Below are 13245 nucleotides of genomic sequence, written 5' to 3'. Positions count from 1 at the left end.
CTTTGCAACGTTGATGAGTTTTGCACTGTGCAAACCATCAAAAATAAAAAACAGGGGGGAAAAAGGCAGGTGGTATACACCTTTAATCCCAACACTCAGGAGGCAGAGGGAGGCAGAACTCTGTGAGTTCAAAGCTGGTCTGGTCCACAGAGGGAATTGCAGGACAGCCAGGGCTACACCGAGAAGCCCTCTTTCAAAAAACCAAAGAAAGAAAGGAAAGAAGGGAGGGAGGGAGGGGGAGAGGGAGGGAGGGAGGGAGGGAGGGAGGGAGGGAGGGAGGGAGGAAACAGAATTGAGAATATTCCCTCCAGACCAAATCTAACTGGTCTCTTGGGGCCTGCCCACAGTGGACACTGCCCACAGACAGACTTCTGAACCCGTTCTCCAGCCACTCAAGTCCAGATAGGGAGCTCTGAGCCTGAGGCTCAGTTGGGAGCTGTGCCCAGCTTTAGCCCTGAGCCCAGCAGAGTGGGGAGGGAGAAGCTGGGCAGAATGTGGAAAGAGCAGGCGGCAGGGATGAATGGGACCTGAGCTCTGGAATGCACTCGCTGTGTGGCCTCAGACATGTTTCTGCCTTCTCCGAGCCTCAGTTTACCTGTGAGACTCATAGCATGTCAATGGTAACACAAAGGGAACAGGGTCAGTAGGATACACAGAGGGCCCTATGGATGTCCTTCCTTGTGGTGGAGACAAGGCTGGATTCCAATCCTCTTTGACTGGGAATCCCAGACATCTACACCTCCTCTATTTGCTCGTGTGTGAAATGGATTGGATGCCTCAGATCATAGAAGTGTGTGGAAGCAAGGAATTTTCCTTCATCCCCACATCCCACCCCGCCCCTTCCTCCCCTCAGAACTGCCCCTCCTCCACCCAAGCTCCTCTGTGTGGATCTTCTGGTGTTGCTGTCATGACTAGATGCTTTGAGCTCTCTACCCCTGCCAGGAGGCCGTGCTGGCCTTCCTGTCTGCTGACCCTGCAGGAATCCAGAGACACTAGTTTTAGGGTATCCACAGATCTCCCCCAAATCCCAGTTTCAGAGTCCCCTCCTGGCACATAACAATCCGACATCAAAGAAGTGTTAAGTTCCAGCTGTTTGTCCCAGCCATACTCAGCTAGGATCTAGAAGGACCCTCAGCCCCTAGGAGCTTGTGTCCACATTTGGGGGGGGGGGGCACTGGTAGCCTGTTGTGGGAACCACAAGCCTGCTCTCACTTTCAAGCACAGCAAAGGTAAGGAAACACAGGGAAAGTGAGTTCTGGCTTAGCATTCACCAAACCCCAAATTCATCCCCAGAACCAAGGGGAAGAATCTGGAAAGATCTCCTATTCAGAAGCAGCAGACTAGGTTGTAGGCATCCAACACCTGTCCCCCAGGATGGATAGGTGGACAGACACCAAACTATGACACACCAGAATGGGGAGAGAAGAAGGCTAAGAAATCCAGAAGCTCAGTCTGTGGCTGCAGGGGTCCCAGACACCAGAGCAAAGCTAAAGTTGCTCCATCATCACCTGGGGAGGCACCAACCACAGTACTCTTCCGGCAATCCCCCTGCAGCAGCTGGAATTCTGGGATTTTACAGACCAAACCATCTTCCAATGTTTACACATTGGCCAGAAATTCCAGTATTTCACAAGTCCCTGAGAGGCGGGTGACATTCGATAGGCCCCAGAATATGAACACTGGCCTAGGTCAGTTTGCTTAACCTTAAGGCCATCTCAAACTTCCGGAAAGGCTTCATATGCCGCAGGGTTAGTATGGGCCAGAGGTCACAGGACAAGGAGCAGAGCACAAGAAGACTGGGATCTGATCTGGGGGTTCTGATTGTATCACTGGGGCCTCAGGGAGCCAGCAAAGCCCTTGGGACAGTGGTTCTCAACCTGTGAGTCTTGACCCCTCTGGTGTCTAGTGACCCTGTCACAAGAGTCACATATCAGATACTTACATTACAACTCCTAACAGTAGCAAACTTCAGTTACGAAGTAGCAACAAAAAATAATTTTATGGTTGGGGGGTCACCTCAGCATGAGGAACTGTATTAAAGGGTTGTAGCGTTAGGAAGGCTGAGAACCACTGATTTAGGAGGAGTCTGAACTGGGGACAATCGTCAGACTGCCATCCAGGTCTGTGTTTCCCAAAGTTATTGCTTCTATGCAGTGATAGTCCTGAGGAGCCCTGGGGTTTCCAGCCCTGGTGAGCTCTTTGTCCTGCCCCCGTCTCTGTCCCACATCTGCCTGCACAGGTTACAGAAGCTGCCAGCCCTGGGTGGTGATGGGTGTGATTAGATTAGAAGGTGATTTGAGGCCTGCTTATCTTGGGTGGAAATTGGCCCCCACATCTTTTTCCATCCCTCCTCTGCTAGGCAGGTGGAAACAGCCTTCCTGTGGCCTCCAGACCCAAGGACCAATATAGTCATCTCCCAGCCAGCCTCTTCTCACCAGGATTCTAGAGCTAGCTGTGGGGGCCTTTCCCTTGTGGGGAATCAAGCTATGTCCAAGATCCTAGGCTATAAAGACAGAGAGCTTAAAACCTGCCACTACCCTTCACCTGTGTGGGGCCTGGAGCAACCTACCTCACCCTTCTGGCCTCAGTTTCCCCTGGTGTGAGAGCTGAGATTACTGTTTGTAGGGTGAGGGTGGGGTGCCACACAGTACCAGCACACAGTAGGTGTTCCGAATATTTCTTTGTATATATAGTAGGTGTTCCAAAGCTTTCCTGGGCCTTCCATTTCCTCATCTGTCTGGCAGGACAGTCAGTCCTCTGCTCCCAGCACAGGAGCAGAGCTGGTACCCAGAGCGCTGAGTGACATGTCAGTTTAACCCTGATGGACAGTCTCATAGAGCAGGAATGGCTTCTGGATATGCCAGAGCAGGCTGAGGGACAGAAGGTAGAGGCCACCCTGCATGTCCCTGTGGATAGACTGGTTGGTGAGCATGGCTTGCTGTCTGCTTCCCAGGCAACCACTGTCAGATTCCGTGGCATTTAGTACCATCCTGTTATGCAGACACCATCCGCCTCCAGGGACTTTCCATGTTCCCAAGCCAATGCTGTCTGATCTCATGAAACTCCAGCTTCTCAGACACCCCCTGGCAGCCCCACTTTACTTTCTGTCTCTGGATTTGGAAGCTCTTGGAACTTATGGCAGGTGGATTCCAGTTAGCTTAGTGTCGCCAGGGTTCATTCATGTCTCAGTGTGTGTCAGCACCGCCATCTCCTGAAGGTTAACAGTCCAGTGTGCAAAAGGTAGAGAGAGCACCTTTTCCCACCTTTGCTTTATCTTGTTTCTTTTTTCTTTTTTTTAAATAATTTTTTATTTATTAAGTATACAGTATTCTGCCTGCATGTATGCCTGCAGGCCAGAAGAGGGTGCCAGATCTCATTACAGATGGTTGTGAGCCACCATGTGGTTGCTGGGAATTGAACTCAGGACCTCTGGAAGAGCAGTCAGTGCTCTTAACCTCTGAGCCATCTCTCCAGCCCTTGTTTCTTAAGACAGGGTGTCATGGCGGTGGTGGCACACGCCTCCCAGCACTCGGAGGCAGAGGCAGGTGGATCTCTGTGAGTTTGAGGGCAGCCTGGGCTACAGAGTGAGTTCCAGGACAGGCTCCAAAGCTACACAGAGAAACCCTGTCTCCAAAAAAAAAAAAAAAAAAAAAAAAAATTTAATTTAAAAAAAAAAAAACTGGACTGGGTGTCATGTAGCCCAGGCTGCCCTCAAACTCACTATGTAGCTAAGGCTGACCTTTAACAGAGGATAATCTTGAACTCCTGATCCTCCTACTCCTTCTTCCTCCCAAGTGCAGAGATGACAAACGTGTCACCACACCAGGTCTCTACCTTTGCATCTTTCTCACGCTCCCAAAAGTTCTCTACAGTGTCTGAGACAGCCACTCTCTGAGCCTGCGTAGTAGAGGCCTGCTTTCAAAAAAAACAAGACTTGCTGATTCAAAAGTCCCAAAGATGGTGTCTGGAGAGATGGCTGAGCAGTCAAGAGCACTTGCTTCTCTTGCAAAGAACCCGGGTTTGATTCACAGTACCCTCAAGGTGGCTCACAACCTCCAGTAACTCTAGTTCCAGGGAATCTGGTGCTCTATTCTGGTGTCTTTGGGTACTGCACACATGTGGTACAAGATACATGCAGGCAAAACATGTATATACATGAAACAAAAATAAATAAATGTTTAAAAATAACAAAGATGAATAAACATAGAACTGCCTCACTCAATAGTTTTTTCCAGACCCCTAAGAATTCTAGGGCTTTCTGGAACTCATTTTGAGAAACTTAAGATTCTAGGAAATGAGCTGGACATAGTAACACAGACCTGCAATCACAACTACATGGGTAGCTGAGGCAGGAGCATCACAGTTCAAGACCTACCTGGATTAGAGTGATTTCAAGGCCAACTTGGGCAATTTAGTGAGGTGGTGTCTCAAAATTTAAAAATGCAAAAAGGGTAAGATGTAGCTGGACTTGTAGAGTGTTTGTCTAGCATGCACAGAGCTCTGGGTTCTGTTGTTAGCACCATATAAACAAGGCGTGGTAGAGTATGTCTGTAGTCCCAACATTTGGAAGGCAGAGGCATCGGATCAGTAGTTTAAGATCATCCACAGTGACACAGCAAACTCAAGGCCAGCCTGGGATACATGAAAACCTGTCTCAGAAAGGACTGGGAAAGACACCCTTGTAAGAGCACTAGCTTCCAATGCACAAGGCCTGGAATTAATCCCTAGTACCTCAATTAATAACTATGACAACAACAATAACAGTAGTAGTAACTTTCTAGGGAAAGGGCCTGAAATTTTCTTGTAGCACAGATGCCCCAGAGAGTCTGAGGTCACTGTGTACCCACCTCCTCAGCATAAAACATGGAAGGCCATAACATAAAATGCACAGGATGACTTACAGAAACCAGTAATGTTGAGATAAAGTAGTTTTAAAGTGTGTAGCACAGTAATGTCTGTGTTTCTAGATTGGCACTCTAAACAAGATCCAGTGAGAAGATAAACTACTGGTCCACCATCAGAGGGATGATAGTCAACATTCACCACAGCTGTAAATCACGTTGAAAAAAACCTAGAGTCTTTATAATGTATCTACAACTGTGCGTGATGTTATTGGTGAAGGGTACCATTCATTATGTACATTTATAATGGGGGAAACACTGAATTTAACTTTGAGGTCTGTGAAAACATATATATGAGGTTTTTCCATCTCAGTTCATAGACCCCTGAGTTCTCCATTAGGAGAGAAGGTGGCCCAGTTCTCATCAGTCCTCTCTGGGTCCCCATTCCCATTTCTTCCTGGTTTCTGAATGAGGTCTGATTCTAAATACTATCCATAAGAAGAGATTGTTCCCCACTCTAACAATATGGTGGGAAAAGAAGTGGGAGATAGAAACAAGCAGGAGGTAAACCTCCAGGCAAGGATAAAAGGTTCTAGGTCTGAATCTTCTGTGGAACAGAGAACTGAGAGGCAACAGCAATCTTTTATGATACTGTTCCAAGTTCATCTCAGCCTCTCCTGAGGTAGCATCATCAGCAAACGTCCATGATGTGGCATGTCCATGATGTGGCCCTAACTGAAGGTGACACCTACATAATCTCAGTGGGCAAGATACTAGAAGCTGATAGGCACTTGTACTTCCTGTTCATTTGGGGAGGAGGCTTTGGCCATGTGGTAGTAATGAAGCATATTCCTTCCCCAGGGACCCATGTGATGGAGGGCTCAGGACGGATGGTAGTGACTGCTGTGGGTGTGAACTCTCAGACTGGCATAATATTTACCCTGCTTGGGGCTGGAGGTGAAGAGGAAGAGAAGAAAGACAAAAAAGGTAAGATACACACACACACACACACACACACACACACACACACACACACTCCAAGAAAGGAGCTTTTAAGGCCACATTTTCCATGTATCTGTTCATTCCACAATATAGAGTGCCTGCTACACCATGCCCTGTGCCAATAGTCACCTCCTTTGTCCTCAGGGCCTGCTGGATTGGGTAGGTTATGTCTGTTCCATCTGCCTCAGTCTCTGTCTTGTCCAGTCATGTCACAGAGGCCTCCCCTTCCCCTCTAGGCCAGCCTCAGGCCAAACTCCAGCAGTTGAGGAGCTGGCTCCCCTCACCCTCAGTATTGAGCAAAAGTCCTCATCCAGAAATGTTCCTTCTGATATTGGTCAATTCTGCCAGCAGAGTTGTCAATCCATTCAGCATAGATCAGTGCCAGGTGTGAGCAAGAGACTCTTGGGAAGGTGATTGAAATCCAGTCCCATGCTTTCTGCTCTAATTCCCCAGGAGCTGACACATTACCAAAGTCCTGGTTCCACTTCCCCCTTTGAAAGTAACAGTCCTTACCACCAGGTGCCCCTCAGTGCATTGAGTAGCCATCTGAAATACAAATATATTTCAGAACAGAGGAGAGATACTCACATAAAAAGCTCTGAACCCAAAGCCCAGAACAGCCAGCATCTTGCCTGTTATCTACACTCAGTTTCAGGCACAGTCCCTTTTCAGACTGTCAGTCTTTCATCTAATTCCCTAAGCTCTAGAATAGCATCCCCAACATTCAGACCTTTGGGAGCTTGAGGTAGGTTGATAAGTGGACAGATGGCCCCTCCCAACCAAGCTCAGACATGTATGCTACCCACAGAGGTCACTGGAACACAAAACCTGCATCGGGGCTGAAGGCAGATGGTAACTGAGTGAAGGACTCCTTTCCAGTGTGTCCCCTATGGTCACAGCCATCCCTTCAACAGCCAGCATGAACAGTGAAGCTGAGCTGTTATCTGGGAAATCAAGAGACTGGAGAGAGCAAAATGGGGCTGAGTTCAAAATGGAGCAAAGTCCAGGCTGAGAGTCCCAGCAGGTATTGAGACGGGGTTTCATGTATGAGTGAGGACCTGTAGCCAGGGTGAATAGACTGAGTGCAGTAGGGCAGAGCTAAGAAGTTGGTGGAATACAGTAGTTTGTACCTATGTTCCAGTCTCTGTGGGGCCTAGCTCCTGCAGGCTAGCCCTACATCTGACAATGCCATCAGGAAATCGGGCCTCAGTGACTGCTTGGGTACCATTCAAGGTTCTTTTCTGGATCTGAACCAGCATACAGAGAGACAGAAGTTTCAGTTCTGTGTAGGGAGTCAAGGTAGAGTATGAAGGCTTGTGAGTGAAGAACCAGAACTGGACCCCTTGGCCCTCCCATCCCATCATGTCAGCCTGAGGTACAGCTCAGAGTCCAGAATGGTCTCGTGTGCAGGTGTGTGTGTGTGTGTGTGTGTGTGTGTGTGTGTGTGTGTGTCTGGTGAGGTGTGATGTACACATGAGGCTGTATGTGCTTCTCCTTCATTAACATGTCTCAAAAATCGTCACACAGGTGTGAAGAAGGGGGATGGCCTTCAGCTACCAGGTACAGTAAGACAACCCTCAGGGAAGTCGGGCTTTTAGGAAGAGCTGCAGCTGTGGGCCCCTAGGCCTTGCCTCTATATTAGCAGCACATAGTTGGAGGAGACCCCATGCCTACTAGACAGTCCTCTGTGATCTTCTGTGTGCCAGTCCAGCAGGACAAGAAACAAACCCACTCTGCCCTCTTGTCCTTATGCCCAAGGCCAAATGGCACTTCCATCAAAGCCACACACACTAGCATTCAATACCTCTCTTGTCATCATGGCCCCCTGGACCCCCCCCCACCAGCTCAGATCCTGTCCACCTCACTCACCAGTGTCCCTTCCTCCTGCTTCCTACGTAACTGTATCCCCACCCCAAGAAAGAACTCCATGGGGTGAACTTGGCCATAGCCTCCCATTGTTAATTTCTTAGTCAAGATCTCCCTGATATAAAAGGAGACATCTAGAAGCCCCTCTCTGATGAGATCTCTCACATCAGGGTTATTATAGTACTCTTCAGTGAGCTGGTCAGGGAAGGAGAAGGTAGTGGTGGGCAGTGGTCTGATCCTAAGTCACCACCATTGACAGACAGCAGGTCTTCAGAGACACAACCATGATGGTCACGGGGAAGGCCTTCTAAGTGTCCAGGCCACACAGTACTACTCACTGAGTATTTTGAATTGACTCTTGGTCATGGGTCCCTGGACAGAACTTCATTATCCCATGGGGTTCCCACCTGACCAGCTGAGCTAACACAGTCCAGATGTCACCATAGACACGCCATCACGGCCAAGCCTGTGGAGCACCCCTTTAATCACAGCACTCAGGAGGCAGAGGCAAGCCGATGTCTGTGAGTTCAAGGCCAGCTTAGTCTATAAAGCCAGCTCCAGGCCAGCCAGAGATACACAATGAGACCCTGTCTCAAAATAAAATAAATAATAAAGTGCCATCCCACCTGAGCACCTGACCCCCACTCCATACTGTCCTTCACAGACCCTCTGTGTCTGAGTCTCAGTACCCACCCCACCCTACCCACCCCACCCCCGTGACATCTCCATAGGAACATTTCACCTCCTTCCCCAATTTGAGTTCCTCACTTTCCAGCAGAGTTTTTTTTTTTTTTAAAGAATAAGCTGTGTGATTATCCCCCAGTAGGTTCATGTCTCTGCCGTCGCCTTCTCCATTGTGACATTGCATTTTCCATCCCTCCCACCCCACAGCAGCCGACGGCGCAGCACCTGCAAACGCTGCAGGTGGCACAAATGCCAGCCTAGTCAATGGTACGTCTCCACAGCGAGCTCTTGGGCTGGGTTGCTGGGTTTCTTCTTCTCTACCCCCTACTCGAGGCTTTCCCTACCTGGGTCCCACCGACCTCTGCCACACACGGCCACACCAGAACACTCTCCCTCTCTCATGGGCAAAGTACTTAAAAGCAGAGCCATGACCCAAGAAGTCAGCTCCACATGACCTTAGCTTCAGATCTGGCCCCATGAGAAGCAGCAATGCCACCCAGGATGGCCCACCCCAAGCACGGTTCTGGCTCTGGTTTTGGAAAGGTGGCTTGGGGTCAAGAACTAAACAGAAGCCAGCATCTGGGTCCCTAGCAAAGACTCCAAGCCTCCTCTAAAACTCCCCAGAGGTGGAGACTCAGGCTGGAGATCAGCCCTCTAACCCCATTCATAGCATGGCTGAGCCACAGGTAGATTTCTTCCTCGGTCTTTTTCTCTTCTCTCTTGCAAAGCCAGCAGATATCCAAGCTTATGGGGCTTGGATCTAGTCTGTCCCTCTAGTGTGGACTGGTATCTGATGCTTGGGCTAGAGCGTCTATGGGTCTCTACACTCTTACTTCCCCAGGGTGGCTGATGGGGGTGGCTGCCTGTGTCCCCAGGTCTCCATCATCTTCTCCTCACACACAGACATGAAGGATTGTAACTACTTGCTCCAGGGGTCTCCACTGTCCATCATCCTAAGATACCACCTTTGTCCTCATTAGGTCCCATGATAGCCACCCAGGCTGCATCTGGATGCTCAGGAGCATTAGGGTTTAGCTGTGAAAATACTGCCAGAGAAGCTAAGGCAGGGGACAGAAGCATTACTGAGTACTGGACATTCTTTTCCATTCTGTAGTTCATGCCCCACCCCTCCCACAGAATGTGGAGACCCTATCTCACCCCATCCTCCTACCCTACACCTCTTGCCAACCCACCTGCCTTCAAAGCGCCCAACAGACCCACCTGGGAGATGTTAGGGGCTGCACAAGGCACCTCTACAAGCAGTTGCTAATTCTAGTGTGGCTCTATTTCAAGCCCAGGAGGAGGAAGGGAGACAGCTGGGGCTGTGGGTGGTGTCAAGCCACAGGGAGGGGTGGCTGAGAGGTGACAGAAAGAGGCAGCATGGGCAAACCCACAGCTGAGGAGAAGGAACTGGGAACCCACTTTCCCTAGGAGACTAACATTCAGGCATCATCCATACCAGCCAGTTCTAGAAGTAAAGGGGAGTTCCCCCTTGCAAGCTGCAGGCGGAACCCACAGGGAAGATGAGGAGCTTTGGTTTCTGGACCAGCGCTGCTGCTGGTGTTTTACATTCTCCATCTCTCACCTTTGTGAAGGTCCTGTGACACAGGTCTCACTGTCCAAATATGAAAGATGGAGAGATTGAGACTCAAGGAAATAAAGACACTAGCCCAATCCCAGCATGGTGGCACACCCTTTAATCCCAGCACTTGGGAGGCAGAGGCAGGTGGATCTCTGTGAGCCCAAGACCAGCCTGGGTTACAGAGTGAGTTCCAGGACAGCCAAGGCTACATAGAAAGATCCCGTCTCAAAACAAAACAACAATAAAAACAGCACTGGCTTTTCACCCACATGGCTGCTCCTCACTGCCCGTAGCTCGAGTCCCAGAGAATCTGACATCCTCTTCTGACCTCCACAGGCACCAGGCACTTGCGGTGCACAGATGTACATGCAGGCATATATATATATATATATATATATATATATATATATATATATATATATATATAAACACTTATACATATAAAATAAAATTTAAAAAATAAAAAGTAAGTAGCAGAACAGAAACGTAAATCCAGAACCCAGACCTGCTTATCTCTGAGGTATGTCTTCCTCTAGGCAATCCAGGATTCCACGATGAAGTACATCTTATAAGTTTTCTATTAAAATAAAGAGGTTCTCCCAGAAAAAAAAGAGAGAGAGAGAGAGCTGGATGTGGTGACATGGACCTGTAATCCCAGCACTCAGGAGACTAGGCAGAAGGTTCGTGAATGTGAGTCCAGCCTGGGCTGCAGAGTGAAGCCCCGTGTGAAAGACTTCAAAGGCTGAAGACCTAGCTCAGTGGTAGGACACTTGCTTAGCATAGACAAGGATCTATGCTATTCTCTGGAAGCTGTGCTCTGACAATATGATCGGAGGACCCTGAGTGTAGGTATCACCTGGGAAATTGTAAAAAGCAAAGAAGGAGGGGGGGGGCCCGCGGGGTGTAAGCCATCAGACCCACTCCAGCCAACAAATGGCAATATGAGTTTTAGTTCTGTTCAGGCTCCAGAAGCAAGCTCGGAGAGGCTGCGGCCGGGGCAATGAGAGGGAGTGAGCTCTCATTTCATCTCCTTTCTCCAAGCCAAACCTTGGTGATATAGGAAAGAGAACAACAACCCAAATGGTGGTGGTGGCGGCTCCCTAGCTGTGCTCCCCCAACTCCACATCTGAAAGGTGGGATGTCCACTCATCTGGAAGGATCTCCATCACTGTTTTTATTTCCTTTTCTTTTACACTCACACACATCTCACTGTCAGTCAAGGCAGATGACGGATCCCTGCGGCTTCCTGGCCTCTTCACAGCTCCGCAGGTGCTTTTCTTAGACATCTCTTTGGTTACCATGAGCCCATTTCACAGAGAAGGGAAGAGAAGTAACCTTTCCAAGGTCTCCTGGCCTGTGACTTGTCCCCACCAAAGCTTCTTTATCGTCACCTGTCCAGGGATCTTCCAGGTTCAATATGGGTTCATCTAGAATATATTCAGAGCAGAGTCTCCGAGACTCCCACTCGCCCCCTATCCTGGGCCCCCTCTCTCATCCTTGGGCCCATCTTCCAGGTCCCGTGTGGTGACAGGCTGTCTGCTGCAATACAATGCAGGGCCAGGTGGGCACCAGTTTAATAAGAGGCTCAAATAAGTCCCTTGCTTCTAACAAACCGGGCCATCTGTGGCGAAGCCCAGATTCGGCTCCCTTCCCCCAGCATGTGCATTGCTGATGATTTGTCTGGCCATGTAATCGCTATGGCAATAAAAGAGAATTGCTGGGCTTAATGGGTACACGCAGCAGCTAGGACATCTGATAATATGAGGCAAAACAAGCCTTTCCAGCATTCTAAAGGTGCTTCTGGAAGCCAGGTCCTTTGGCACCCCTTAGCCTAGTTAGTGAAATTATTATGAGAAGCAAAAAATAATTGTTGCCCATTATTCTTTTCTCTTAAAAAAAAAAAGTTTTCTCTCTTATTGTTTTTAATCCAAAGGAATGCATTTTACAACGGAATAAAAAGGGTCTTTATCTTCAAACCCCAGGGTGAACACTGGCCCTCTGCTGGGAGTTATGGATGGCAATTAGTGAGCTGGGGTCTGAGCCACCCATCAAGCATCCACAGTGATGGCAGCAAGCTAATTTCAAAGCTCCAGGGTTATTCTGGAGGTGTTGTGTGAGGATAAGCTGCCTCTGGACACCCCTCGGCCTCAGTTTTCTCGTCTATAAAATGACAAGGCTGACAGTCCTTCCCACCTGATCTTGCAGGGCCTGACAAGAGATGATACTTGCCAAAATGTCTTTAGTCAGCTGAAGGCTGGTCTGTGGAAGTGGTTGTTATGAATGTAAGCCCCCGGGTGCTCTCAGGGTTTGGATACATCACCCCACTGTGCCAAGGTGGAAATAGGCTTCAAGAGGCAAAGCCACAGCTGGTCAGTGTGAAGACGAGATTCTCAAGAAACTCTCACAGTGCCACCGTGAGCCCCCCCGCCCCCCCCCGCCCCGTCCTGGACTCAGAGGAGTCTTGGCAATGGGAATAGCATAATGGAAACATTCACACTCAAGGCAAGCTCTCTGCCTAAGCAGCTACCTCCCTCTCTGAGCCTCAGTTTCTCCTCAGTAGATGGGAATCCAACACTAAGCATCCTTCTCAGAATAAACAGTGACAAGCACTAGATCCGCGTTTCTCGACCTGTGGGTCATGACCCCTTCGAGGGTTGCATCAGATATTTACTTATGATTCATAACAGTAGCGAAATTATGGTTATGAAGTAGCAATGAAAACCATTTTATGGTTGGGGGGTCACCACAGCATGAGGGACTAACTGTATTAATGGGTCGCAGCCTTAGAAAGGTTGAGAACCACTGGCCTAGATGAAAGCAGGGAGACCATGTAAACTCAGAGCCTGGTGGCCTTGGCTGCAGATGCCATAGTTAGACAGCCTTCTCCCACCCCTCCTGAGGGACCAGAGCTATAGGAACAGTTTCAGTGGGTGGCACAGGCCTAGTGGACAGGAAGGCACAGCTGAAAGCAAGGGTCTCAGGCAAGAAGCAGCAGTCTCCGCCCCTGCCCACAGTGGCCCAGGCTGTGACAAGGGTTCCCAGGCAGCACTGGTGGCAGGTAAAAAGCCCCACACCCAGCCCTTCCCCCACATCTGGCAGCATCAGGCCCTGGCACAGACGGTAGCACCCGATGTAGCCACTGGCTCTTGTTAGGCTGTCTATGAAGCTAGAACTATTCCTTAAGATCTCTTCCAGGGGCTAGTGGCTTCCTGCTAGGACTAAGACATTTCCCACAGACCTCCAGACACCCTGGGGAACCTCCAGTGACCG

General features: G+C 49.4%; 1 protein-coding gene across 11 annotated transcripts in view; it reads left to right on the top strand.

Moving 5' to 3' along the window:
- Positions 1 to 13245, top strand: part of Atp2b2 (ATPase plasma membrane Ca2+ transporting 2) — a 319903-nt gene that overhangs the window by 247599 nt on the left and 59059 nt on the right. For 6 of the 11 annotated variants that reach the window (XM_036181091.1, XM_036181101.1, XM_036181092.1 and 3 more), the window contains 3 exons: positions 5703 to 5828; positions 7371 to 7403; positions 8601 to 8660. In XM_036181091.1, coding sequence (XP_036036984.1) covers positions 5703 to 5828; positions 7371 to 7403; positions 8601 to 8660 — 219 coding nt within the window. The remainder of the gene's footprint in view (positions 1 to 5702; positions 5829 to 7370; positions 7404 to 8600; positions 8661 to 13245) is intronic. The other 5 variants (XM_036181098.1, XM_036181095.1, XM_036181100.1 and 2 more) reach the window with 2 other exon arrangements.

The sequence above is a fragment of the Onychomys torridus genome, chromosome 3, assembly GCF_903995425.1.
Source record: "Onychomys torridus chromosome 3, mOncTor1.1, whole genome shotgun sequence".
NCBI classification, from domain to species: Eukaryota; Metazoa; Chordata; class Mammalia; order Rodentia; family Cricetidae; genus Onychomys; species Onychomys torridus.
This window is presented reverse-complemented; position numbering and strand designations above follow the sequence as displayed.